The sequence below is a fragment of the Buteo buteo genome, chromosome 26, assembly GCF_964188355.1.
Source record: "Buteo buteo chromosome 26, bButBut1.hap1.1, whole genome shotgun sequence".
Lineage (NCBI taxonomy): Eukaryota > Metazoa > Chordata > Aves > Accipitriformes > Accipitridae > Buteo > Buteo buteo.
In genome coordinates this window covers 10,273,031-10,300,960 of record NC_134196.1, presented here as the reverse complement: position 1 = coordinate 10,300,960, position 27,930 = coordinate 10,273,031, and the positions used below count along the sequence as shown (strand labels likewise).

The 27,930-nt window shown below is 36.1% G+C and overlaps 2 protein-coding genes across 2 annotated transcripts in view; both read left to right on the top strand.

Moving 5' to 3' along the window:
* Positions 1 to 467: 467 nt before the first annotated feature.
* Positions 468 to 17,221, top strand: LOC142044840 (tenascin-R-like). The gene is made up of 9 exons (XM_075057759.1): positions 468 to 914; positions 2,414 to 2,544; positions 2,725 to 2,854; positions 6,917 to 7,067; positions 7,580 to 7,686; positions 8,171 to 8,268; positions 12,092 to 12,254; positions 13,921 to 14,181; positions 17,040 to 17,221. The coding sequence occupies exons 1-9, from the start codon at positions 722 to 724 to the stop codon at positions 17,219 to 17,221; spliced, it is 1,416 nt and encodes a 471-aa protein (XP_074913860.1). The 5' UTR covers positions 468 to 721.
* A 298-nt stretch (positions 17,222 to 17,519) lies between these two features.
* The window catches only part of PTPRQ (protein tyrosine phosphatase receptor type Q), a 117,006-nt gene continuing 106,595 nt past the window's right edge, over positions 17,520 to 27,930 (top strand). Inside the window, exons 1-6 of the mRNA XM_075057803.1 lie at positions 17,520 to 17,673; positions 18,135 to 18,246; positions 19,065 to 19,291; positions 23,236 to 23,305; positions 25,385 to 25,584; positions 27,005 to 27,254. Of these exons, the coding sequence (XP_074913904.1) occupies positions 17,620 to 17,673; positions 18,135 to 18,246; positions 19,065 to 19,291; positions 23,236 to 23,305; positions 25,385 to 25,584; positions 27,005 to 27,254 (913 nt within the window). The 5' untranslated portion in view covers positions 17,520 to 17,619. The remainder of the gene's footprint in view (positions 17,674 to 18,134; positions 18,247 to 19,064; positions 19,292 to 23,235; positions 23,306 to 25,384; positions 25,585 to 27,004; positions 27,255 to 27,930) is intronic.

Genomic DNA, 27,930 nt, shown 5'->3' with positions numbered 1-27,930 from the left:
TGTGAAAGGAATGGGCAGGATTCACTTATACGTGTGGTATATAAAGGCTGCAGCTGTCATGTTACAGATATATGAAATGCTGTACTGTAATTTTTTCTAAATGATTACAGTATTTTGGAGGGTAGCAGGCTTAGTCTTTTTCAGAATTTTTTATATAGGATTAGATTTAATACCTCATTCAAGACATAGATGACAAAATTCTAGATGGGATTTTTCACAGCTGTTAGAGCCAGCTGTAAGGGAAGAAAACTAAACACATCAATATTGCATCCCTCAAACGTATCTCATTCTCCATGCTCATCTCCCTGTCCACGTGTACATTTCTGTGTATTTTTCAGCTATTCTGACTACCTTCTTTGTGCAGTTGTGGTTGAAACGGTAATTCATTGATACCTTTGGAAGCCTAATTTGCTTTGATTCATAAATCATTTGTCAAATGCTTCAGGTTCCCAGTAATAAACACTTTAAAAGATCAGGTTCTTTATTGTTCCTGAGCAATGATGTGTTTTATTATAGTAGCCATTTGTTTGTACTGAGCAAGCATATTTCTCAGGGCAGTTGCTTCAGATTTATTGTGTGGCTTTCATTGAATTTATTTTCAGCTGATTTAGCATGTGGCAATTTTTGTTTTTTTCTTCTTCTTCTTCTTTTAGAGCCCAAGCCTGTTCAAATTGTAGTTCCTTATGTGCTTTATAGCAATGCTGTGGTATTATTTGTTCGCATGCCTGATATTGGAGTATTTGATGGGATATATGTTACAAGTAAAAGAGGACCTAATGAGACATTCGTTTTAAAAAGCGATGGTAAAATAATAATTGAAAACCTTACTGCAGGAACAGAATATGATTTCTGCATTTCTACAAAAAGTGGAAAAATGTTGAGCTCCTTTTACCATGTATCTGGTGTAAAAACATGTGAGTATTTTAAGTTTATTTCTATAAAATTGCACCATATTAAATTTTGATTTGTAAACTTATTTTTATTTCAGTGCAGTAGAAGGACCGGCTTTTTAAAAATCACCTTGATATATCTGTGTAAGCAATTAATAATTATACTAACACTAGCTGTTTTTTAAACAAGGCTATAATTATCCCTTATAATTTCAAAACTTTCTAAATTGTGTTTCTTATATCAAGTCTATAAAATGTCTAGCAAGTATTTCAGGAATTTAGGCTGTATTAAAATGTTGCCCTTGTGGGAAACAAGACAAATTTTGACCATTTATTTTAGCCAAGAAGATGAGTATCAATGGAGTTACTTCTGTGTCTTGACATTAGTAAGTTTATTCCTCCTGGTGCATCTTTAAGCAAATAATAAAAGCATTAAGATTCCCATTTTCCAAGATGAAAATTCACTAACAAAGACTTCTAAAAAAGTATCATGGGAAGGGGACTCCTTCTAGCAAGGCCTTTAAAAAAGGAATTTTAATAAGAACTTTAAAAATGTTTAAAAATACATGCTGAAATTCTGTGTTTTCACTTTCCTGTTTTTTATTAATTATACTTCCAAAAGTTTTTCTTTTTTATCATTTTTCTTTGAAATTCTTTTCTGCTCTGTTTCTTTCAAAGTAGAAATGTTATAAAAGGAAAAATTAAGATAGGAAAGAAAGAAGCAGGGAAGAAAGGAGAGGAGAATGAGGGCAAGACAGAAAAATTCTTCCCCAAATAGTGAAAACCTTGAAAGCTGATTTTTCTTAAAATATAGTTTTAATAAAAACTTGGGCTTCGATTGTTCTTATGACAGCATTTCCTAAACTTAGTATGAAACTGCCTTAGACAACCTAGTTTTGGTCTGTCTCTCCTGGGGGCCCCAAAAACTTGGACGAAAAAAATACTGAACCCTCACATGTATACAGTTTTTCTTAGAAAAAGTGTAAATTTTGGTACATTCCAGCCAGAAACAGCTGTGGTGGGAGTGAAAGAGATGCAGAGAAGAGCGGAAGCTTCTCTGTAATGTGATCTGAATTGTATCATACAAGGCTATACTAATTAGGGATAAAATGTATTTGTCTTGCCTGGTCTACTTGGTTTTGCTGAGCTGTTTGACAAAATTTAGGTACATTCCGAGCACTATCCTGGTGGTATTGGAGGGATTAACATCATTTTGGAGGTCTTTCCCGCCTAGGAGTGCCAGCTCTATCCTCAGGGAAAAAGGCATGTTCAGCCCCATGTAGTTTTAAGATAAACAAGCAAGCAATTTTCTTTAAACAGTGGCACTATTATCTCTTTGTTCTTTTTCCTTTTTTATATTTTGAAATATCTGTGTGTTTGCACGTCTGAGATCAGATTTTGCCCTCTGTCTGTTTGAATCTGTTACCGATTGTCTTCACTTCTGTGTGTCCACAGGAGATATAATAAGTGTTGGATTGAACAAAGCTGGGTTGAACAGTAATATGTTTTATGTCCTTTTGCAGGTCTGGCAGCTCCACTCAATGTACAAGAAGGTAACGTTACAGACACTTCAATACAGATTGCTTGGGACCGTGCTGATGGAGATTTTCAGCAATATGAAGTTACATGTACAAATTGTGAGAGTGCTTTCAGGGTATGTTTTTTAAAAGACCACTTGTGTATAGGCAATGCAGTTATTTTTCAAAGTCTTCTATTAAGTAATCAGAGGTTAAATTAAAAGCTATATCTCCCATTAAAATAGGTGGAGGTACCATTTACATAAGATAAGCAAATTTTGCAAGCAGTTCTGTGAAAACTGTATTTGGATTTCTAGGTCCAGAAGGTCAAGCAAGAAACAGCAACGTTTTCCAACCTTACTCCTGGTAAGCTGTACAACTTTACAATTCGAACAGAAAAGGAAGGTTTCAGAGACAGTATTTTTGTGACAAAGGAAATAGAGACAGGTGAGACCACAATGTTGTCAAATTCAGCACTTGTTTTACTCCATCTATACGTCTTGCTTTCTTCTTGAATTTTATTTTTGTCTTAGAGAAAAGCAATTCAATCATTTTCATAATTTTCTCCTTATTGTCTTTCATTATTATTTTCCTTATTCTTTGACTGGTTGTGTCCTTTAAGAATTTGAATACGGTTACAGCGTACGATGAACTGCCAATGTTAACTTCATAATGACTCAAGCAGGTGTATGGTCCAGTAATTGACACTTGCACACTGTCTGGTGACCAACCTTACAGAAAACAAAATCTTTTTTCTTAGACTTCTCATTAATGTTTGATTTGTCACCTCAGTGCTGAGTTTGAACACACTTAGGTGTTCAGAACTGAATTAGTTTTATGATGTTCTCTCATTGGCCTCCCCTTACATCAGGACTAAATTGAGGTTTTCTACATTTAGTTCTACTTTGGGTTAGGACATTTGATTCTCAGCAGCATAGTTCTGTTCTGTTCCAGTTCTTCTCCTAGCTGCTAGTGGCTTCCTTACACTATACATTTAAAAACCATTCTTTGATTGTTACTTTTTTCCTTTGTAAATTAAGATCCCTTGAAGTCAGATTTTTCTGCTTCTTTTTCTCATTCTAGCAAGTATGTTCATTCTGAAGGGTTCTTTCATTTTTGGAATGATGTTTCTCCTCTCTGTCCATATCAGGCTTTCACTTGTAACACAATTATGTTTCTTCTTTTTGATGTCACTGTGAATAAGTCTATTCAGATATCACCAAAAAGTGAGTACTGTGGCCAGTAACCTTCACATACTATCTTGAGATAATAATTTCAGAGTTGTATCAGTTCACTGTTGCTTCTTCTTTCAGTAAGCATGATGTTCTTATTCCAGTGAAACTACATTAAAAGAGAGTTCAAATTCTCTGAGCTGCTCTCTTTCTCCAGTAATGTACAGTGTCATAGATACTGCGATATCCTGCTCCAGTGGAAAATGGTACCTTCATCTTGGGTATAGGAATTAATTGTGCGGAGAGAAAGGAGTTTTGATTGTTAGCTCTAGATAAAACCTGGACTAGACTAGCAGTGTCGCTATTCTTGGCTAGCAGAGTAACTCAGCAGTGGTTCTGAGGCTGTCCTGACTCTAGGAATACATCCACTATTGCGTTGCTTTTTGGTTGTGAAGTTATAGCTAATAATAAACTACATAGTATCTTATAGTTTAGAGGCAGAACAAGGAAGGATTTTACTAGTATAGGAAAAGTATGCCTCAAAAACATCTTTGGATTCTTTCAAGGAGTCATCAAACATGTGGTAAGGGAGATGCAATTGATGTATGCTTTGTGGATTTCCAAAAACCTGCCAGTGAGATTCCCTTACTGTGGCTCTTAAAAAAGTAGCCAGTCTTTTAAATTGACCTAACAACTGGAAATAGAAGATAAAAGTAGTTTTCACAGTAGAGGGAGGTTGTCAGATGATTTCTGGGACCTGTTCTGTCCAAAACATTCATAAATGATCTAGAAAAGTGAGCAAAGACAGAGGTAACAGAGTTTGCTGATGTACAATTAGTCAGGATAGTAAGGATGAGAACTAGCAAAGAGTAACTGTGGAAAAGACCATATGTGTCTCAATGGCTGGATGTTAGTGTCAGATGCAATTCAGTTTAAATAAGCGTAAAGTGATACACAAGGCAAAAATAACCCAAACTTCATGCATATATGGTCAGCTCTGAGCTGACTGTTACATCTCTGGAGCAGCATCTTGAGAATACGATGGGTAGTTCCATGAAAATATCAGCATGTAGCTCAGCAGCAAAGTAAAAAGCAGCTGGGATGTTAGAAAAGGTTATAGGACAAACCAGATAATATTGCTGTATTATCTATAGGAGTCCAGGTACTCTTGCCTTTTGAATACAGCATGCAGTGATAACAGTTCACCTGCACACCCCCAAAGGAGCCCAGAGAGGCAATGGCAAGAAGGGGACCCCAAATAATACCCTGCCAGACTGCTGCCAGGCCCATCACAGGAGCCATTCAAAGGTCCATCTCCACAAGCCCAGAGGAACACAGTGGCAGGCGGGAACCTGAACTACAGCCTCCCAAGGAACAGACACCCTGTCCAGGTCCTTCCCAGGGCTCTCAGGAGACCCTCAGCCCCTGTGTCCAGGCGCGGAGCCCATCAGGACAGTCATCGGGAGGAGCTCTCTGGATCACCTTTTGGACTAAGGCGGGGGTTACTGCCTAGGGGTGTAGGACATGTTATGGGGTGCCGGGAAAAGCAGTTTGGGATCGCACAGGACTTATGATGGGGTGCGTAAGGGAGGAATCAAAGGCAGGAAAAGGGAGGGCATTAGGTGATTTGGGGAGGAACAAATGTGGGAAAATAGAGGGCTAAGGGGATAAAAGCAACTCATCACATGTAAATGATTTGCTTGTCTGACTGTGCCCTGCACCTGATCAGCACAATCTATCCTGTCTTATTAAACCCCTTTCTAACTCCTTCCTGTTCTCTGTGCGTGTGTGTGTACAGGAGCGTGAGTGCAGCAACTGGAGCTGGCCCGTGAGTCAGAGGGCCCTTGTGTCTGCGATGCAGCACCTAGAGTGAGCACGGGTGTGTGGGTGAGTGCGTGACTGCTGGTGAGATCCAGCTGGGTGGGCTGGTGGGTAGGGCAAGTGGCCTGAGAGCAAGGGGGTGGGTGGGCCAGGTCTGGGTGTGAGAGCATCTGCGTGTGTCTAGGGGTGAGAGCACGAGGGGGGTCACCTGTTGGGACCTGGGAAGTCCTGGCCATCTCTGTGTGTGTGCCAGCAACTGGAGAGATGGGAATCCAGGGGCATCTACTGGGCAGACTGAGTGTCTGAGCCCAGCTGCTGGGGAGATCCACCTTGTACATATGTATATAAGTATTCTCACTAGTGGACCTCCATCTCAGCAGGAGAGGGGAGCAGGATGAGGCCATTGGTCTTGTCTGTGTTCGTGTGAGTGCTCTGAGTGTCTGTCTGTGATCTGTGTGGCCGGCCATGTATATGTGTATATATGTGGTGTATATGTGTGCTCTGTGTGCGTGTGCCTGCTGGGAATACAGCCTCAGCCTTGCTGCTGGTTGGAGCTGGGGACATGGCTTCTCAGGCTGTTGGATCTGGCATGTTATATTTTCCTCTAATAGGTCCCCAATGTGAAAAAGTAAAGTATAGTAGATGCAATTGAAAAGATTCGTAGGAGAGCAGCAAGTGTGATCAAAGATATGTAATGTTTTGCATTTAAGGAACCACTGAGCTAAAACTGATACAGGAACAGTGATGTAATGTAAAATCATTTGTGAGAAGATAAGTCATGGAGAGGTAATTATGGAGCGAGTAAGAAATTATAATTCACTGACATTTCCTTTACAAGAACTAAGGACTTGAAACTAGAAGAAAGCAAGTAGAAAACAAGCAAAAGGAAATGGCTGTTTATTAAATTTGTAGATAAGTTGCAGAACTTCTGGCCACATGATATTTTCCGTGATGACTGTGGTCATGATTGTGGTCATAGGTTCAAGTGGAGACTGCACACATGTGTAAAAGAGAAGTCTGCTGAGGTTTACTAAATTCACAGAAATCACCTTTGGCTCGGGAAATCCTTGGGCTGCAAACTGCAGTCTGGGAGATTACTGAAGGGGATTATCACTCTATGCAAGTCTTGCTTTTCCGTAGACACACTTTTGGCCACTGTTCAATACAAGATGCTGTGCTAGTGGGGACTTTGGTCTCAGCCCAGTATGCTACCTCTTATACTGACATTTCTTTTCTTGAGGAATTGTGCATTTTTGAGGAACTCTACATCAGTGATGTCAGAACTGCACTAAGTAGCATTACAGAGCAGCAAGCAGCTTGGCTCTGGATCTTGTGGATAACAGAAGTCCCTATACACATTACCGCAGTGGTATTGGTCTGTGTGTCCTTGGATAAGCAAGGACATGACATAATTTTCACAAAGTTTTCATTGCATTCTGATGACATGAGTCCTGTCATAAAATAATGTATTTAAAATTTATTTTAAAAGTAATGCTTTTTTTTTATTGTCACACAGTACCAAGCGCAGTTCAATATCTGAACTATAGCAGAGACTCTGAATCAATAACTGTTACCTGGCCACCAGCCCAAAATATGTTTGATGGATATGTTATTTCAATAAACAGTAAGGTCTTCAATGAGGAGAAAATGTTACCTTCTGGTGTAAGGTATGAGGATTACATTTAAAAAAATAACTGACATGAACTCAAAAAAGATGTTTCACTGTATTCGTGTATTTAAAATAAGTAGCCTGCAGTGTTACTTACATGTGATATGTATTTGATGTTTTAGTTGATATACATTACTGTACCCATGTGAAAAAAGATTATTTTAAGAATTGCATTTTTAAACAAATTACAAATCTTATATGATGTGTTTGTGCAAAGAAGAGCAAACAAAATACTGCACTAGAGTGAGCACCAGTAGAACCTGTGTGTCATTCTGGATTTGATTTAATATAATCTTTTATGAGTTTCTAGTTCACTTGCTGTGAACCATAGCGTGATGCATCCTATTTAAGATTTTATCATACTAAAATAGTTTTTGACTGACAACATATATACATGTATACACACATCACGTGTAAATAATATCCATAACACTATAAAGAATTAACATATAAAGATACATACATTTTAAAAATCCTAAAGAACACAATCTCTTTTTTTAATCTTTGTAGAATGTACAAATTTGAGAGTCTTCTGCCAGGCACTGATTTCTTAATCAGTATTGTGACAACCAATGGATTAAAAAGAAGTCACCCCACCATCCTCAAGATTAGCACCTGTAGGTTCATGATTTATTAATAACTTTTCATGATTTTAGATAATTAGGGTTGTTACATCTTAAGGTATTGTCTAAGAAAAGCTCTTTCTTATTAAATCTATGCATCTTAGCAGTGGCTGGATTAATGTATATATGTCTTTCTTTTCAATCTAAACATTCTTGAAAGTTACTTCAAAAAACACAAACAAGTTTCCTTTGTAGTTAATGGGATTTTGCCAGTAACTGAATCAGCAGTAATATCAGGATGACATAACTTTTCCATAAAAATTTACAAGCATTGATTTTATTTTTGATTCTATTGCTAATATGTAGAGATGAATTTAATTTATTTTATATTCTTCTTAAGTACAAAATTAAATCTGGTTCTACACTAAACTATAAAATAATGAATTACAGCAATGACTTTTGTAGATGTTAATTTCCTTCAAATTAATATAGATTATTTTGATAGTAAATTTTGCATCCACTCCTGTCTTTACCTCAGATCCTGACCCACCATCAGATTTACAGGTGTTTGGGCAAGAAGAAAATACAGTCTATTTTTCTTGGAAACTACCAAGAGGAGGATTTGATATGTTTCAGGTGAGATAATAATGGGAAGAAACCAATGCAATTGTTTACACTTTTTTTTTTTTTAATTTGTCAATGAAATTATCATTCTGTATGTACTGCAAACAATAAATATTTGTCTTTATAACCCACATAAGTATGGGAGGGAAATACTGCTATGGGAGAAGATCAGCTAAATACATACTTCATATTACATTACTATTTTTTAAAAGATTATAAAATTATGCTTTTAAAAGCTTTCAAAAGCTGATTTTTCAGCTAGTGTGCAATAAAAAAGAAGATTACAGGTCAGGGGTTGAATGCAACTGCAATTAATCTTTTTTTCTTAGCTTTCCAATCCAGATTTGTAATACAAATTGATTTCATTAAACTGCAAAGTAAAAAATTCATTGTGGAAGGAAGGATCTAAATGTTTTGTTTAGAAAGTTCCAGAATAAAAGTTTTGTTTTTTTTTTAATATAGCAGTTTACAAGACAAAACTGCAAACATTTGATACCTCCCATACCCTCCCGGCCTTGGGCACTAAGTAGCTCCGGGATTTCCTGGGTGATGGTTGAAACTGGACATACATAAGAAAAACAGTGACTTTTTTTCTGAATTTGTTTAATCCTGTATACTTTACAATTTCAGTATGCCCTGTTTGAAAGAGTACACTCTCTTTATTTTAAACCTGGTATTCTTTAGGTTCTTGTGGTATTAGAAATAGCTAGTACTTCCCTATTTACCATACCCATATCTTTTGTGATTTTATAAGCTTTAATTTCTCAGTTGTCTTCTGTGCATCGTTCTTGTGTGGAAGCTGTTCTACATCTCTTATTATTTTTTTCTTTAATTTTTCTAAGCCTTTTTTATCCTTCTTGAGATTGGGTGCATAATGGAGTTATCAAAAGGCTAATAGTGTTTTCTGTTTTGCTTCCTGTTCCTTTCCTAGGCAATAACATGCTGTCTACCTTTCTGACTAATGTCAAGATTTTTAAAAAACCTTTTCTATGGACATTTCAATTTGAGACAGCTTGATTTGACTCACAATTCATAGTTCATTAATCATGATTCTGCTGTGGGACCATCCTTGACCACTGGAACAAATAATTCAGTTACTATTTCTCATATGGGCTTGTCTATACTGAGTGCTCTCTTTGTACTTTGGTCAGCTGGTGGCCTCCCCAACACCCAGATAAGCTTATTGTGTGTTTAAATTATTGTTTTCAGTAGTTGTTATACCATTTTCAATTTGCTCTTCAGTCTCTTTTGGCCTGCTGACCAGTGTTTCTGCTCTGCCCTACTTCTCTGTGCTTCTTAAGTTAGCTTGCATTGAATTAGACAAGTTTATAGTTTTAATTTTCTTGTTTTGACATGATCTCCAGTTTTTAAGGATATCTTTTCTTAAAGTAATCCTCTTTACTGTTCAATATTTTTGCTATTTCTACATTCCCTCTACAAACTTTGAGTGCTGTATTATGTATTAAAGTTGCATTTCAATGTTTTTCATACCATAATATTTTTGGGTCATCCTCATAATTTCCTTTTAACTTGCTTAATCATTTTTAAGTATTTCTCCTTTTCTAATTAAATGTCACTGTGCTAGACTTTTTATTCTTACAAAGAAGCTGAGTTCTAATATTTCATGGTTGGTATTACAGAGTGGCTCTTTAGCATTTGTATTTTGAACCATATCCTTTGCAACGCTTAGCACAAAATCTAGAGCTATTTCTGCTCTTTCAGTTCTCTGGTCAGAAACAATCCACTATGACATCTAAATACTTCATCTCTGGATCATATTTCACTATGACAGTCAACCAGTCTCTCTTTTGTACCCTGTCTTTTGCAGTCTGTGTTATCCTTTGCATTTTGCACTCACTGTATAAACACGGTCATGCAGTCAATAAAACTTTGTGATAGCAAACTGTTCTTTAAACACGTCATTTGAATCAATAAAGATTTCAAGGTATAGCCTTGCACGGTTAACTTACTTGACTAGGATATTCTTTAGCATGTATCACTACCATGAGACAAGTACTTTGCTTTAGTGGTCTTACACAGTTTATACCCCAATATTACAGTGTCCAATACTTTTCCTCCCCCTTCCCCATGACTTCAATTATATCCTTACCTAAAACTTGAAATCTGAGTATTCTTAGTATAGTTTCTTGACATTTCTTCTTCATTAGTATAAAGCTGCATTGATCTGAATGAAAAAGAGTAGCCAGTTGACCTACCACAGCACAATTTGGTGATGTAGACTGGAGTGGTTTTACAAATTTTAAAATTAAATTAAATTCTCTTGTTAATGTTTGGAACCAGTTCAGATATACTTTTGTATGTGGTCAGGTTATTTTTACCATCCTGTGGAAAGTAACTGTCATCTTGTAATTGTAATATTGATCTTTATGGCACAGTATTATTGTTCAGCATCTCATAGAGCAAGCAGCGACATTAGACAGTGTTTTGTCTGAATAAATGAGCTTATCTTTAAATCTTTAATGAGAAAGGCTTCAGTAGACTGGTTGCTTAGTAAGGTGCACCTGCATAAAAGGGATCGTTTTACTAATCATTTAAAATTAATTATCCCAGCTCACCAACTTTCTATGCAGTATATTGTAGTTTGTAGAGCGAAGAGTGCACAAAAGGTACTTTCCTAACTTCTTTATACTAGATGTAAATCTTTAATCTATAGCTTTGCTTCTAGCATTTTGCAGTGCTGTAATTCTAATAAGGTGATGACAGTCTCCAAGATTTAGTGTGTATTAACAGGTACTGTGCTGGTAAAATATACAGAGGGGAGTTCGATCATTCCTCCCCAAATGAATAGCAGCTGAACCAAAGTGCTTTCAGGTCACTGCAGTGTGTAGAATATCCCTCTTCTGTTGGAGGAAATAACGGGTGGCAGGACAGGACACACTGATACAGGAGTTGTAAACCTTGATCTCTTAGTACTAATTGCCACACCTGAGAAACCCACATCTGTGTGCTGGAGATGCTTGTCGAGCCCTCCTCTGCAGGGCAGACACAGTGTGCGTCTTGCTTTTCACTAGTGCAGATATGAAACAGTCTGCAGTGACAGTTTTCTAAGTCCAAAGAAAGGACTATCACAGGAATTTTTTTTCTCATCTTAGAGTTGTCTGGGAGGTCAGAAGGAATCCTCACAGCCTCTAGGAGTTAAGTCCCTGAATTTCAATTACATGGTATTTCCAGCACTTTTATTCTCTGCAGTGGCTCTAAACAAGTGAGTTTTCAAGGTATACCAGTGAGCAGAGTTGAGTGGGACTCTTCAGAATCTCAGCTCTGAACAGTGCATGGGTGTTTTTTGGTTGCTTTTGTTTGATTTTGTTTGGGTTTTTTTTTTTTTTTGCCAGAAAGGTACAGAGATCTCGGAAGTGTCTCCATTGTAGAATAAAAAAAATGTATCTCATTCTGTTGATTAATCCTTAGGCTGCTCTTCTACCCCTTGGCTATTCTCACTGTATCTTGTAGTTAATTGTACAGCTCATCAGTACAGCTGTGTGACTGAGCAGTTGGAGTACACTCTATTATCCTTATTCCAAGAGCAAAAACATGTCACCTGTAAGCCATGACTTAACTTTGCTTCCTCCATCTACTTTCAAAGATTAAAGTCACTGCTTTCACCACTGGGCTAGTAAGCAATTTGAGAATAAGTGGTGGATCAACCTTGTGGAACATAAGATAAAGCTTAAGCCATATCCTGATTTTTTTTTTGGTCTTTAAAATGTGGAAAATACTGTAAATATTTTTCTATAAGCAGGTAGTTGGAATCTCTGAACATTTTTTTTTTATGAAGTGAAATACTCCAATATAAGAAATTATTTTTCTTCCATAGCTTTCGTATTGTCTAATGAATAATGAAAAGCAGCTTACCAGAACTGTTTATGACAGCAGAGCTGTAGTGAAAAACCTGGCCCCTGGGACAGAATACTTTTTTCAGTTAAGGACAGTTAAAGGCTTGGATTCCTCTGTGGCTGTGGAGAAAAAAGTCATCACAAGTAAGGAAATACCTTATAACTTGACTTTTTTTTTTCTTTTTGAAAAACAGTAAATGTTCAGAGGCATTTAAATCATTGTATGTAAGTGACTCAAAAGGGTCATACAGTTCAAAATGAAACTTTAAATTCAGGAGGCAAGTTCCTCTTGTGATAGTTGTTTAAACAGGAGCTTTGTATGTAACTTGCTGGGTTGAAGTCGAGCAGCCTAGACGTAGTTGCAGATAACCGTTTGAAAAAAGAGGTGGACTCACAAAATTCTTCCAGCTCTAGCAGAATAAGATCTTGCCAGAATAGCATCCTATACTTTAAGAATTACCTTGCATTTTGTTTACAATTGTTTCTACACCTCTTAAATTATTGCAAGACCATGGTCCAAGATTGGGGGATTGCTCCTGTACAAGGCCACAGAATGCTTAAAAGAGTAAGAGGAATTGTGCTTCAGATAGCTTGACAAGGTCCAGAAAATTAACCTGTATCTTGCACTCATTTTCTGTCTCTGAGCAAACATGGATTTTCCAATGCTCCTGTGATACAGCATAAAAAGAGGAGAGTTTGTTTGTCTAGAGATTTGAAGGAGTAGATTTATATTGGAATCTGGACTGCCAAAGCAGATAAAGAGCAGCTAAGTGTCATCGGAAAATAAATCAACTCCCAGATTTATACACATGCCTGTCATAGACCTCCTCCCTTCCTTGATGGATTTTCTGTGGTCTGTTTGGACTGTAACTCCTCAACCCAGTTAATAGTTAAGGAGGCTCAGCACTTAGTTACTCAAAGACGAGTGAATCTCTGAAAAACCCCAGATCTAGTCCAGCAGATTCTTGTTAATGAAAAGTGCAGCAGAATAATCATCATCACGGTCCTGAAGGTGCTTTTTATCCTCAAGCAAATATTTTCAAGAGTATTGTGGATGAGTCCAGTATATGGCTAGATTATGGAGAATTTACTCTATCATTTTAATGGCAAACATTTAGGATTTTTTTCATGCTGAATAATCCAGCCTTTAATGGGATTATGCTAATTAGTATTTTTCAGAAAGCTTTGAGCAAGATAAAACAATAATCTGGAAGACTCCATTTTTTAGGAGGAATGGAAATATTTTTCTTTTCTAACGGCAGCTGTGCTGCACAGATTAGTGGAGGTGCTATTTGTAAATAACTATCTGTGATTTGAGGAACCTGATTGTAACCAAAAGGAATATTTAGAAAGGAAAAACGGGATAATCACTGAGACCATGTGATTTACTGTATCCCTAAGTGAACAGATGAATAGTTTTCTAAAATTATGTGGCTTACGGTGTATTTTAGAAAACTTAACTGAATAAAATCTCTACTTCTGTTTACAAAGTTTTCCATTCTCATTCTGTTTCACCAGTGAGCAATGTTACTGATCTTACAGAAGATCTGATAAGTCTGGAATTTTCTTCCATAAATTACAGAGTGCACACAGCATGTACATTCCCACGTTTTACCCTGTGCAGCATAATGGCACTATTTACTATATATCCATACAAACATACTTCTAAAATTTTTATGTTTCATGACGCTGTGAACCCTCAAATCATTAAAATAAAAACCCACTTATTTTTAAAAGATAGTACTTTTCTTATGTTTTCAGGGCTATGCATTGATTTTTTCTTTATTAATCTGAATCATTTTTACTGTAGAACCAGCTGGGATATGCGGTCTGGCATTAAAAATGGTAAATACTTCCTCTGCAACTTTAATGTGGAATCCAACCAAGACTAACTTCACTTATTATAAAGCATCTTTATCAAACAACACCTTTATTAACAAGTTCAGGATTCCAGGAGCACTGACTGACTTCAGTGTTACAGACCTGACTGCTGGGGGCATTTATAATTTCACACTGCAAAGACTAAGAGGAAATATTGAAGGAGCTTCTGCTTTCATTGAAATCGTGACAGGTCTGTATGTTTTCTTGCTTTCTCTCCTTGTCAGTGAATGGTAGCTGTCAATAGCAGTGCACAGCTTTGTACATCTCACTTTGCAGAATAATACTGGAATTTCAAGAGATCTTGCATGTAATAGTTTGCTGTGGTTGTGGACTTATATTACTTATACCCTATTCAACCTGCATCTAGTGGTATGGTACCAGAAACATAATTTTTTCAGCCGTGCTGGATTTCTTTTGACCATTTTTAGTATTTTTGTTATTTTTCAGGTTTTATCCTGCAATGAGTTACACATGAGCTGAGTTTTACCTTATCTGATTTCAGTAGGTTTTTTGCAGTGAGTGAAGTTAAACAGGTTTACAAATGTTTGTAGAGTTAAGGCTTTGGATTGTAAACTATTCAATTCAAGGACTGTTTCTTAGTAGATCTGTGATTAAAACTTAGTGGGGTAAAATCTTAATCTTAACACGTGTCTGCAGCTTACTGTAATGTACTAATGTGAAATACAGATGAAATTTAAAGAGCAGAAAGATGCACCGGAACTACCTCAACCATTTTCTCGTACTACTTTCTTATACTACTTTTTGTAGGTTTTTTTGTGGCAATGACATAGTTGTATGAGAGAGACCTGACAAGTGTTGGAACCTGTCATTGAATGACAACTTTGACCAAATGTCATGACATTTGTATGTCTGCTTTTGGGATCAGTGCTTGACAAACTGCTGGTTCTTCTGCCTTAGTCAGGGGGACTGAAGCAAGAGGTCAAAGAGAGCCTTTAAAATAAAGTGACCTAAGGGTGAAAATCCTTACATTTGTTTTGAGGTAATGTCTTGAGGGTAAAATTAATAAGAAAAAAATCTTGTGTATATCTTTTAAAGTTTAAAGTAGGACTGCAGTGCTATAATACTTCAATTGCAATTAATTTTTTTTTCTAATGCAGGGAAGATTTAAGTCAGTTTGGTTGACCTAATTGTGCTTCCTTTTACTTAAAGGTATTGAGATTACATTGTGATGCTGAGCCTGCTGTTTTATAATGGTTAATTTTTTGAAAAATATACATTCCATATTCCCTGATGTGTCTACTCAACGTCGACTAATTTTCAATCCAATCGCTCCGAATATATATTGCAGATATTAAGGAGTATTTTTGCAGGTGAAATTGTGAAATTTATAGCAAATTGTTCTGACTATGCTTTACATAAATATAGTGGCTATATACTTTATACAAATATGCTGACGACTGCTGGTAAGAATTGTGTGTGCATGTGCATGAAACAGAGCAGGGAACTGTAGAAAAGCAGGTGCAATGAGGCTCAAGTGAACCACACTCACGTATACGTTCCCTGATAATGTGGTTAAATCTGCAGAAAGGTAGAAGTGAGGCTTTTTTTCAGTGTCAGTGGGAAGGGTAATTCTTAGTCATGGGCTAATACTCGAAAGAGCATTAGCTTCATGGTGCTAAATTTCTCTTTCCATGAGGACATTTTTATGCTCTCTTCTACTGCTGACTCAGAAGTAATTTAACTGAGGTAAAGAGAGGTCTTCAGTATTATGATGATTGTACACTCAGAGATTAATCATGGGTCTGTATGAAAAGACCTCTATAAGCAAAAAATCCAGCTTTAAAGGAAGTTGAGATGCATGGAAATAATAGTACTGATGATAGCAGTAGGACTTAAAATTCATAAAAGTATACTAAAAGGAAGAAATTACGCTCTCAGTTACACTTGCACACCTCCACGTATATTTTTTGTTGTTGTTCTGTTAGTGTTCAGATAAAACAACAAGTTATAAATCATACATATAAGGCAAATCCAGGCTGAATATAAAATCTAAAGATAATATTTGGATATATTAATATTTCAGATAGATTATTTGATGGCAAAACTGGAGTAATCTGAAACTATTCTGCAATTTTGGATAGTCAGTGTAAAGAGTTCATGAAAGATATATAATGTAAGCAGATTTACAGGAAATAAGAAAGGAGTGGAACTCTTTGAGGATGGCAGTGATATGGTATTCAGACTGCACAGTATGATATTAGTGTACAAAGAGTATTAGACGATTTAGTCTGAATTCTGAAGATCCATGTTAGTAAGGCAGACAAATGACTGAGTGCAAGGGTAGTGGTGAATCTGAAACGTGGTGAATAGCATCACTGACTGGGCTTGCTCCGGGAGATAAGCATAGGGAAAGCTGTTAGCTGTGTGTACTTTCCAAAGTAGAAAGGAGATAGGTGCACATGGCTATGGATTGCACAGGTGGATAAATTATACAATATTATAGGTAGATAATGTTTTAATGACCTATTGAAGAGGCTAAAATCTGGTTCATTATTAGGCTTAGAGTGGATGATACAGATTTAAAGGTGCATTTACAAGCAGAAGAAAGTGAGATGGTGTGACAGGAGTAGGTGGAAACAACTTTAAAAAAAAAAAGAGTAAAACATCTAAATTTTGGGGACTTGGCTAACTAGACTTCACAGAATTACTGGGATTACATGGAAAGTATAAAAGAGTTAAGTAGCACTAGTTATGACAGTAGTAGTGCTAACTTTAAGGTTGAGGACAGAAGAAACACCAGGACTGTGCAGAGATTCTTTGTTAACTGAATACTGGGCAGAGATACTTGAGCTTGCTCTCTGTGAATGCGAATGTCTGCACAGCATAGCTGGGAGATTATCAACAAAGTCTCAGTGGGAGTATAGCAACTATAGTACAATATACTGCTGTATCCAGGCTAATTAGCAATTATCCTTCAAGTAGCAGGTAAACTGTTCTTGGATGCTTTTATATTCAGTTGTAACTACTAATATATTTGTAAAGAGGGCTATTGAAGTTAATGTCTTATATTCCACAATTCTCTTTCAGAACCTGCAAAGCCAGAAGGACTTAAGTTCTTCAATGTTTCATCATATTCTTTTTCACTGTATTGGAGACTACCGTATGGACATGTGGACAGATTTCATGTGGATCTTATTCCTGATCATGGTTCTGTTGTTATCCTAGATCTTGGAGTTAGGGAGTATCAAGTATGTGCTTTTATTACATGACTTGCATGGCCAGCTTTTCCTTATGCACTGTGCTCATGAGGAATTCAAGCTTGACTCCTTAGCTATTTAATGCAAATATGAATATGAAAGTATTAATGAAAAATTGGTGAGAGCAAATTTCAGCATCCAGAGTTTGGTAACTAACAACAGGTAGTGAATTTACTTTTTTTTTTAAGTCTGCTAGAAGGATACAGACAGTCGTCCAAGGGTTCATGAATAGTTTAACAAAGGAAGAGCAGAGCTATTGAGTAATACAGGCTCATTAATTGTGTACTTGCCAGGAAGATCTGTGCTTAAATCATTAATGCAGGCAACATTTCACTGCTAAGCCATCAAAAAGAAATAGGAGCACTTTTTGATTCTGCTGTCTGGAAAATATAATAATATTAACAGAAATAATGGTTATTCTGGTTGTTTTGCTTTTGTTTTTTATTGGAACTGCAAAGATACAGGTATTGTATATAAATGCTTGCTAAAAAGTTGTTATGTTTATTTCAAAAGATGGGCTAGCTTAAGCATCAAAAACTTGTAGGTTTTTCAGGCTGCTTTTGTGTTTATTCTTTCAAAAAGGAATTTTATAATGCTTCATTTTTACTTTGATAATGATGGTGATACAGAAAAACTTCATAGATACACTGATAGGTGATTCTGTGATAAAATTAATAGTTAATTTTGTTGTTCTTTAATATTGAATGTTATATGAATCTTATGGAGGGTAGTTAAATAAGATGGCAAAATACTGTACTGGAGCTAACAGATGTAAACTATAGTTTTATACTGTTGTATTTCTAAAAGCTTATTAACAGATCACTTTTAGTAATGCAATGCTTAAACTTTTGGGTTTGGGTTTTTTTTTCATTTCATTTTCATAATTGTTGGTGAAAGACTTAAATAAATCTATGTCCTATTTCAGGCTGATTTTTCTAATACTATTCCTGGAACAACATACAATGTTACAGTTTCTTCAGTTTCTTCTTCACTCTACAGTTCACCTGCAAGTAGAACAGTGACAACAAATGTGACAAGTGAGTTAATAATGACTGATGAAATTTTGTTAATTTTTTTTAACTATGCTTTTTTGTATTTATTATGTGCACAGTAGTATCTGAGAAATGATAATCAGTTTTGAACATTTTTTTTTTTTTTCATCTTCTTTAACCATAAAAAAATACACTGAGGTGTTCTATGAGAGCATGAGAGTTTCTGTATCAGATATTTTTAAGAAGCAGCCCTGGATAGGAGTTGTAATTGTATTCATCCATTAGCTTGGCTATTTAAAAAAAAAAAAAGAAAAGAAAAAAAAAGCATGAAGGAGAACAATTTATACGCTTTTGAAAATATCCATGCCCCATTTTATATGTATAGTGGTAGACTTCGGAGACATTTCAAAAAAATGTAGCCATATTAGACATGTTTTGTAAGAGAGTGCAGTTTGGTCTTGAATGTTTTTAGGGAAAGGAACTGAAATTAAGCATGCTAGAGTGTCTCAAATATTAAATTGGCATTAAACTCTGTTTTGTCCATGAAGATCTTGAGCATTACATTTTTTACATTCTTACAGAAGAATGTTCCTGGTGTTCCAAAATTTATTTAATTGTTTTTGTAACAGGACTCTAGCCAGGAAAAAAGCTTTTTATTCAACAGTGCGTTAGTTTTCAGTAGTTTTACTGTTTTATGCTGGCAGATGATTTAATTTCTTTATAGAAGCTGTGAAGGTGTCTCCATTATCTGGAAACTTAATTAAAAGCTGTTTTATATGTGTGTGTTTGTGTGTGTGTGTGTATACATTTATATAAAAAAAAATAAAAAAATTCTGTTTGTTTTTTTGTTTTGTTTTGTTTAGATCCTGGGCCTCCTGCGTTCCTTGCAGGTGAAAGAGTGGGCTCTGCTGGGATTCTGCTGTCATGGAATACGCCACTGCATCCAAATGGGAGAATTCTCTCCTATATTGTTAAATATAAAGAGGTCTGCCCATGGATGCAAACAGCTTATACACAGGTCACAACAAAGCCAGATAGTTTGGAAGTTCTTCTTACCAGTCTTAACCCTGGAACAACTTATGAAATTATGGTAAAAGCTTTATGAATGCCTTTTAGTATTTTGAATTCTGAATTATTGTAAATTGTGTGAGTTTATGGTAGGTCCATATAGTGTTTTCTGAAAGACCTTGCTAATTACTGTTGCCATATAACAGGATATATTAGCCAGGTATATGTTTACAGTAGTCGTTTTTAAATCTACTTTAAATAATTTCCAACCAAAATTGTACTAAAATGTAGTTTCTTCTGTTGATATTCTTATTGACATATGGCATTTGTGGTAAAAAGTAAAAAGCAAAGGGTAGAATTTTCAAGAATATCTAAACCCTTCTTCATCTTTGCTGAGATTTAATCTTTCAAATCAGTGGTGCACTTTGAATATAGATTTCTAAATCATCTCAGCCAGATCCAGAAAAGCATGTAGGTACATACTTCTTTCTTTGATTTTAAACTTAATTAGTTTAAGAAGGAGTTTTCCTGCCTGAATATCTGTTTCGATGTAGCCTGTAAACACCTTAGCCTGGTTTCCCTAAGGCTGGGAGTTTTAGTTGGTGTTATCTCCTGAAATAAAAAAGTCATACTTTTCCATTCCCTTTCCATAGATTTTATTGCCTAGATATTCACAGTGAATATCTACTGCCAAAATCAGTACATGTATTTTCATGACTTCTCTATGTGGAATTTGTTTATGTTGAGATTAGGCACTCCTGATCAGAGTGGACAGAAATGAACTGCTGTCCTCTTGGCAACATCTGCCAAGCAGTTCTTCGCCTGTCTTACTCTTTCATAAGAACCTTGGAGATGTGCTTCTTTTCAATATCAGGAATGAAATGAAATGATGTGTTTGATTTGCTTCTTTCCATATCATGTATGTTCCTATAGCACAAAGCTATAAAAATGTATTGTAGTTGACCAGACTAGGAATAGGACTGTGCAGTGATTCTTTGTAAAGGTGGTATGTGTGTAAGAAAGTATGTGTGTAAGAAAGTAAAAATATAATTATGTCTGCTGGAGGGGGAAAGTTGCTCACTGTGAATCTAGTCATGATGACCATACTGATAAAAGCCAGTATATCCACAGCTGGAGAAATGTTTATCCTTTGATCTCCTACTGCCAGTCATCTGTTTAAAAAAACACAAAACAACAAAAAACCACAAAAATGTTCAGCTACTGTTTGAGAAAAGTACCACTTAGACTCTAAGCAAATTAATCTCCTCAGACAAAAGTTATTAAGATAATTCAATTTGCAATTCTAAGTACCTCAGTAGCACTTGTGTGGGGTTCAGTATTAAAGGTTTTGCAAATTCCATTCTTTACTCCATACGTGAATCTTCCCTGGGAAAACTCGGACATTTTAAATCGTTTGTTTTACTTAGCAATAATTTGCCCTTTGTTTATATATATGAGAGGCAATCCTTCCCATTGATGGTGCCTGAAACATTGATCTTAGAGCAGAATTTGACTCAGAAAAGTGACTTGTGACCCAACAACCTCTGTCTAGCAGGGACCACATGGCTTTTCACATGAGTGAATAAAAGTCTGTTGGCAAGCTAAGGGTTGTTACGTTACCTACCGCTTTGGTGGGCGCCCTGACCGCATGACCCACGAGCAACCTCACGGATTCAATAACGACTCAGGTGGAAACACTTTTTCTACCTCACAGATGTGGCCAAAAAGAAACATTACATGTTTTCCTTCTCTTGAGCAATTTCTTGTGGTTCTTTGGTTAATTTTTGGAGTCTGTTGTGTCATCTAAAAGTAGCTCTTGATTTTTGCATGGGTGAACATTCTTTATTGTTTCAGGGTACCTGGCTTGGTCCTGTTGTGAAATTCTTGCTGGTAAATAATGTGACAGTACAGTTCAACAAAGCTTATAAGCTTTGACTATGGGTTTCCAATCTGTTTGTAACAGCCCAGTTTTAATTTCTTTACATCTAATGAAAAAAAACATTTTTAAAGAAATAGCAGTTAGAAGTGATAATTTGTTAACTGTTGGAGAGCTATGGACAATTTTGAACATCTGATAATTGATAATTTTGTAAAAATATGCACTCAAGACTTTTTTCTAAGCTTACATAATTAGTGGCAACATACTTCAAAGCATAAATTAATAGTCCTGCCAAATGTGAACTTTGGATAGTACTTTGTTATCTGCATAGTAAACTTGTCCTTTTTAAATGTTTGCAAGATTTTTTCTGTAATGGCTTTTTGTGGCAGTGATCTCTAGAAGCTAACAGTACATTGTGTAAGCATTTAGTTCTGATTTCTCTTCAAAGCTAATTGGTGTGTGTAGCTGACACCTTTACCATGCAAATTTTTGCATACTTATGTCATAGCGACTTTGAGTTCTCCTGAAACTACACATATGAAACAGGAGTTTCCATGTCTGTCCTAATGCTAGTTTTTCTTTCTGGACTCTTTCTACAATAGCTACTTTGAGTTGAGATAACAAAAAATGAGGTTAGGATATACCTTTAGGTTTATATAATGTAATTTTAATACTGTCAGAACTTTCTGATTGCCTGTCAACCCCCTGAAGATCTCCAGGTAATTTCCTCAGCTGTTGCAATTATTGTAGAATTCATCAATGCTTAAAGATGATTCTATGTTTCAGGTTGTTATCTCTGTGACACAGAAGTAGGTAGGACTGGCTGGAGTCATGAGGTGTGCATGCATGGGGAGAGGGTGTTTGTATGGCTTAGGAAGGAGCTGGCCAGTGATACAGGTTCTCCTTCAACAAGAAGAGCATGCACTGCTTTGGGAAGTGGTTGTAGGCATATGTGTCCCTTTACATCCTAGATTAAGTCTTCCATGTTACCTCATATTTCTTTGCTGTAGTTTGTCTGCCATAGCTTAATGCTTTTGTTGAAACAGCTATACAGTCTTCTGAAAGATGCACAGTTTATTCCTGAGAAGTGATTAGAACAGTTTTTCTTCTGACCTCCTCGCTCCTTCCACTTTCTTTGCCCTTCATTATCCCCTGCATGCTGTTGCCACTTCTACTCTGATCCACACGTAGTTTTGCACATCTGCCCCTTCTCACCCCACTTTCCCCACAGTCTGCACTGTCAGCTCCGTCAGCACCACTGCCATAACTTTGTTACCTGACACTGGCAAGAGGGAATGATTCTGCCAACTTTAACCTTGCTGAAGAGCTTTTCACTTTGCTGCTTCTTTCACACATCTCTTACCACCACTGCTGGAAATTTTGCTCATGTTTTACCTTTTGTTGTCTCTGTCACTTTTTTTCAAAATAAGGAGTCAGACTTCATTCCTCTTTCTTTATAAGTATTGCATGCCATAGCCCATCACTGATTTGAATTGTCAGTAAGTCACATATTACAGAGCAAATAGCATTGTTGTTGTGTTTATCTCCATAAATTCTACCAAAGTCTCAATGTACTGCCCTTCTGCAGGAAGACTCTGCTATGATTGTGAGCATTGAAGCACATCCACCACAATGTGTATCCACAGTTCCCTGAGCTGTTTTCTTTCTGCCAAAAGACATGCTTTCCTTGGGTTCCTGCTCTGAGGGAGGTTGACCTGCTCTTGCTATCCTTCAGGAGTTCAAGAAATAAAAGAGAACCTATTTTCCCTTTTACTCTTTTAAGTTATAGTACGAGTAAGATAGGAATGGGGAAGCTGGTTTAAATGAGTTGTGGTAAGGAAAAGGAATGTTACTGATGTTATTCCTGCTGTTGACTTTAGCATAAAACAGGGACTCGGCACTTTTGAAGTGTGGATATTCACATGTGGTTCTCTCAATTTCTTACGCTGTTTCATAATTTTTCCATTTTATTTTTTCACATTTAAATGTTGAGTATAAATTAAACAATACAGCTATAAAGGCATGTTCATTTGTATATATATAGTTTAAAGCTAGAAGGTGAATCTCTGTGTATCCTTAAGATTTTCACAGTCCCTGAAACTATATATCCTATAGATTCTCCAATGTGGCTTTTTTTTTTCCTGTAGGTTGCTGCTGAGAACAGTGCTGGTGTTGGAGTATTTAGTGATCCTTTTCTTTTTCAGACTGCAGAAAGTGGTAATTTTAATAAAGTTGCTAATTATTTTAATTAAAGCTGCTCTAATTTGTTCAAATAAAGTATCCACGGCACATTTTATACTTGAACAAATTCTGATGCATTTAGAATAAAATCCTAATTCTTTTCTTATTCTTTCACTCAGTGGAAAAGGTGCATTTTGTCCTATTTGCTAGTAACAGCACACATGTGTGTGCACACATGGGGTTTTCTTATATGCAGAGTCTTTCTGTTGGGGTTTTCCTATGCCAGTTTCTAGGTAGGCTGCTTCCAGAAAGCAAGGTCACAGGAGAGCAGAGCTACCTATTAAGTGGACCCATCTGCTGTTGCCTGCAGCAGTCCTAGGAGACAGACTTTGTTGTGGGATCAGCTCTGGCATTGCCTACTTAGTGCTGGAGTCAAGTGCCTTTTCTAAGAAGCCCAGCACAGACTGTATTTTACTAAGTTTTTACTTCTTAATTCTGAAGTAAAAAAAATTAAAAATAGTACATGGCTGGAATGAAAATTTGACTTGATGGTTTTGAAGATTAAAAAATTATAATTATATAGTCTGAATTTGCGTAATCTTTATTAATTTGGTGTTTGCAGTCTTGCTCGTGCTCCAGGAGCAGTTGTGCCTTGGCTGAAGAGCTGGCACCAGACCAGTTACGCTAGGGTGAACCAGTCTCAGTGGAATATAGAATTTGTGCTGCCATGGCGGTGACCGTCCCTCTGTGTTTAGGAATCCTGGTTGGTTTCTGTAGCTGTGCAAACTGCAGAGTGCCACATCTCAGTTAATGGCAGGAAATCATCACTCTGCATGAGATTTCTAAGATAATGCAATGACTCATGAAACCAAAAATAAGAAGGACTAGTAAACTTGCCAGGTGGAGCTATGCAAAATCATTATTCTTTACTATTCTTTGTACATTCTTGCTGGTAGAAAACCATATTTCCATGAGCTTTATTTACTCATGTTTGACAGAGGACAACACTAGCATTCCTCCATATGAGAACATTAGCTTTTTACTTTTTGATGCATTTCTGCTTACATTTTTTTTAAAGCTAAAATCCCTTATTATAAATGTAATTGAAAGGTTTCTTCAAATTCTAGGTGAGAGTTAATATGTCGCTGATACTACATTTATACTTTCACCTTCTCAACTTTTTTTTTTTTTTAACTCTTGCTTGGATGGTTAAAGAAAGCCCAACATCTTGATCAACATGAGGAGCTGCAGTTTAAAGCAGGAAAGTTAGCCAGAAGATGTAATTATTTAAATATAAAGGCCGTAGTCTGGGAGGAGGGGGAAGGAGGTGAAAGATCTGCAAAAGATTCAGCAGGGCCTAAGCAAAAACTAAATAAGAGGCTTGGACGAGCTGTCTCAATTCACCTGTGGAAGTTCTGTAATTGTGGACAGTTGTATATTTTTAAGGCAGCATAACCCTTTTCTCCTTAGTACTAAGGCTAGCTATTGCAGGAACCTGCTGCTGACCATGCCGTGCAGACAGGACTAAGAGAAAGCCACAGTGCTCTACTTCACAGGAAAGTTCAGATAGCATGTAAAGTCTCGTTTAGATGCTGCATCCCATTCCTTTGTGCTGTGATTAATACACATGCTCTGACAAAAGACCCTGGAAACCGTCACTGATACAAACACCATTTCTGCAGTAATAGTGAATATTCAAATTAAACTGAGCTATTTAAAGCTACCAAAAATCTATATCCAACTGAAAAGATGACACAGGTAAAGTGAAATAAAACACCCAGTGCCATCATATGCTCTTAAACAAACAAAAATAGGGAAAAATTTGCTACTTCTGGCACAGTAGATGTGTTGCTTCTAGGAAAAATATTTTTAAGTTGACCAAACCAATTACTATATTACTATGAGACTGAAATAATCATATTTCTCACTTAAACTAGATTGGAAAACAGCTGGCTGCATATCAGCTACTTTACATGTGTTTGTGAATGGTTGTTATTTATTTGCTTCAGAGTTTGGAAGCTAGAAATGACATTACAAAAAAGAAATGGGTATTTGTTTTTTCCAGTGCTGAGAAGGAAAGTATGTCTCACTGCTTTTGTTTGTTTTGTTTTCAAGCTCCAGGTAAAGTAGTGAATCTCACAGTTGAAGCCTTAAATTATTCAGCTGTAAATCTGATCTGGTTTCTCCCTCGGCAACCAAATGGAAAGATAACTAGTTTCAAGATTAGTGTGAAACATGCGAGAAGTGGAATTGTAGTGAAAGATGTCTTGGTTAAAGTAGAGGACCTTCTGTCTGGGAGGTTACCAAAATGTAATGTAAGTGCTATAAACCTTTTAAATTAGAAATAGACTCATGCCACAGAATATAATTTTACATTTTAAGTTTGAGGCATAAAAAATTTGGAGGCTTGCTTTTCAGAACAATCCCAAATACTTTACAAACTTAGGCTCAAGGCAGGATATAATGGTTGAAGAAAACCCTTTCTGTTCAAAATAGTTTAAATGGAATGCTTTTCCTTGAAAAGCTCAGTTTAATCAAAGTAAAAGTGTTAAAGGTTCAATTTGGCATCCTTGTAACAGAAAATAATGAAATAGATAATTTAGATTTTTTTTTCAGCATTTAATTTTTTTATTTTTGTTTTATACAGTTGTGAAGTAGAAAAAGCAAGAATTGGTGGGATTTTTTGATCAGTGCAGACATATAGTAATGTTAATATATTAATTTTATGTGCAGTATGATAATGCTTTTGATACTTTAAATGTATGCTTTATTCTGTGTATCGCATTTCAACATTATTTAAGTACTTTTAATATAAAATTAAAAAGACCCATGATTAGCAGTGATTTTTAAAAAAACATTTCTAGTCTGAGTTGTTCTTAAAATAAGCATTCATTGAAAAGTTTCTGAATTTTGTCTATTCATTGGATTCAGACCTGTAACCAATGTATACCTTTCAGAATTTCTTGAAGAAGATTCTCTTTTCTAGTATTTATTCTCCTTTTCCTCTGTATTCTGAGCAGAGTATTGTGATTACTCAGATGTCAAGTTGCCTAACTTTTTTTTCCTTTTTTATTTTTATTTTTTTTTCAGGATGCTAGGCTTAGTACTTTAATGAAAAGTGCAGTTTTAAATGACAAAAATGATCAGAACTTTGGTTTCAGATTTTATTTAGAAGATCATCTTAGGCATTGTGAACATCAGGCTGATTTAATTCAGCACTGAGAAGGGAGACTGCCACCTACTGAATCATAAGCATTGGTTACGCTAATGTCTAGCACTTTTTCAGAGGTCTCTCCTGACAGTATGGATTAGGAAACCCCTGTCTGGTCTTATCTGTGATATATGGATATATGTATGCTGTATATGTATATACACATACATACATATAATAGATACGTGATGTAGAAGGACCTCACTAGGGAACTTTTTTTTTTAAGAGAGAGAGACTGAACGCTGAAAATGGAATCTGGGAATAATTAAATGAATCCTAGAGAGTTGCTTCTGTTCAGTCAGATTTGAGATCTTTTGGGATAAGGCAGGAAACTATAATACTGTCACTAATAGGATGTACTAGCAATGTCAACTAATAACCTAACTTTGGAGATTAAAGTATAAAAAGGAGAACCATTTTATGGTAATTGTATTTCAAAGGTGGTCTGCCTTTTTTGATCTACATATGTTTACAATTATAGGTTATAGATGCAGCTTATCATGTTTCATATTTTGTCTTTATAGGATAACAGTGAATCATTTTTGTGGAGTACTACCACTCCTTCAACTACTTTTGGCAAGTCCACAATTCCTTCACGGACTACAGTTACACCAAGTACAGAGGCACCAAGTCAAATGAGCTCTGTTTGGAATGAACCAATTAGTTTTGTTATAACTAACCTCAGGCCATATACCACCTATCTTTTTGAAGTCTCTGCAGTTACCACCGAAGCAGGCTACATTGACAGTGCAATTGTCCGGACACCAGAATCAGGTATATACTGCTTTCAAATGAAAATAAAGTTCTCAGATGTATATGAAAACTTCAAAATATCAATTTGAAGTTATGTTGCAAGATACTTCAGTCTAAATCTGTCTTTATCTGTATCATGCTCTTGTATTTACATGGTTACTTTCATTTTACCTGATCGAATCAACTGTAAGCATATATAACTATTAATGTATCTAATAATGTACAGTGAGCTGGAGTTCAGTTATTATTAAAAGTCAAAGATACCAAAGTATGCTCAGTACAGATCAATTTTTATGAAAAACTGAGTGTGATTTAAGAACTGCAATTAATGGCACAATGGAAAGAGAATTAAAAATACAGGTGAAGGAAAAAGGCATCAGGCATAGTATTCAAAAAAGTATGTGTATTGTGTGCATAGCAATGCACTTAAAGCTTCTTTGCCTTCGTGGAAACATAAGCGGTATAAAGAAAACTCCTATCCCATTGTTCCTCAGTCTGGACCTATTGCAGAAAGTTTTTCAGTGCTGAAGAAATCTTTAAACACTAGGAACGTTGATTTTGGGTTACCTGCAATGCAATGAGAAGTTAGAATTGGAAATGAAGGTTGTCCAGGAGCAGGAGTTTTATAATGACTTAGGTAGTGGGCAACATTATTAATAGAGCCATAGCAAAAAGGTGTTCTAGAAGAATGTTATTC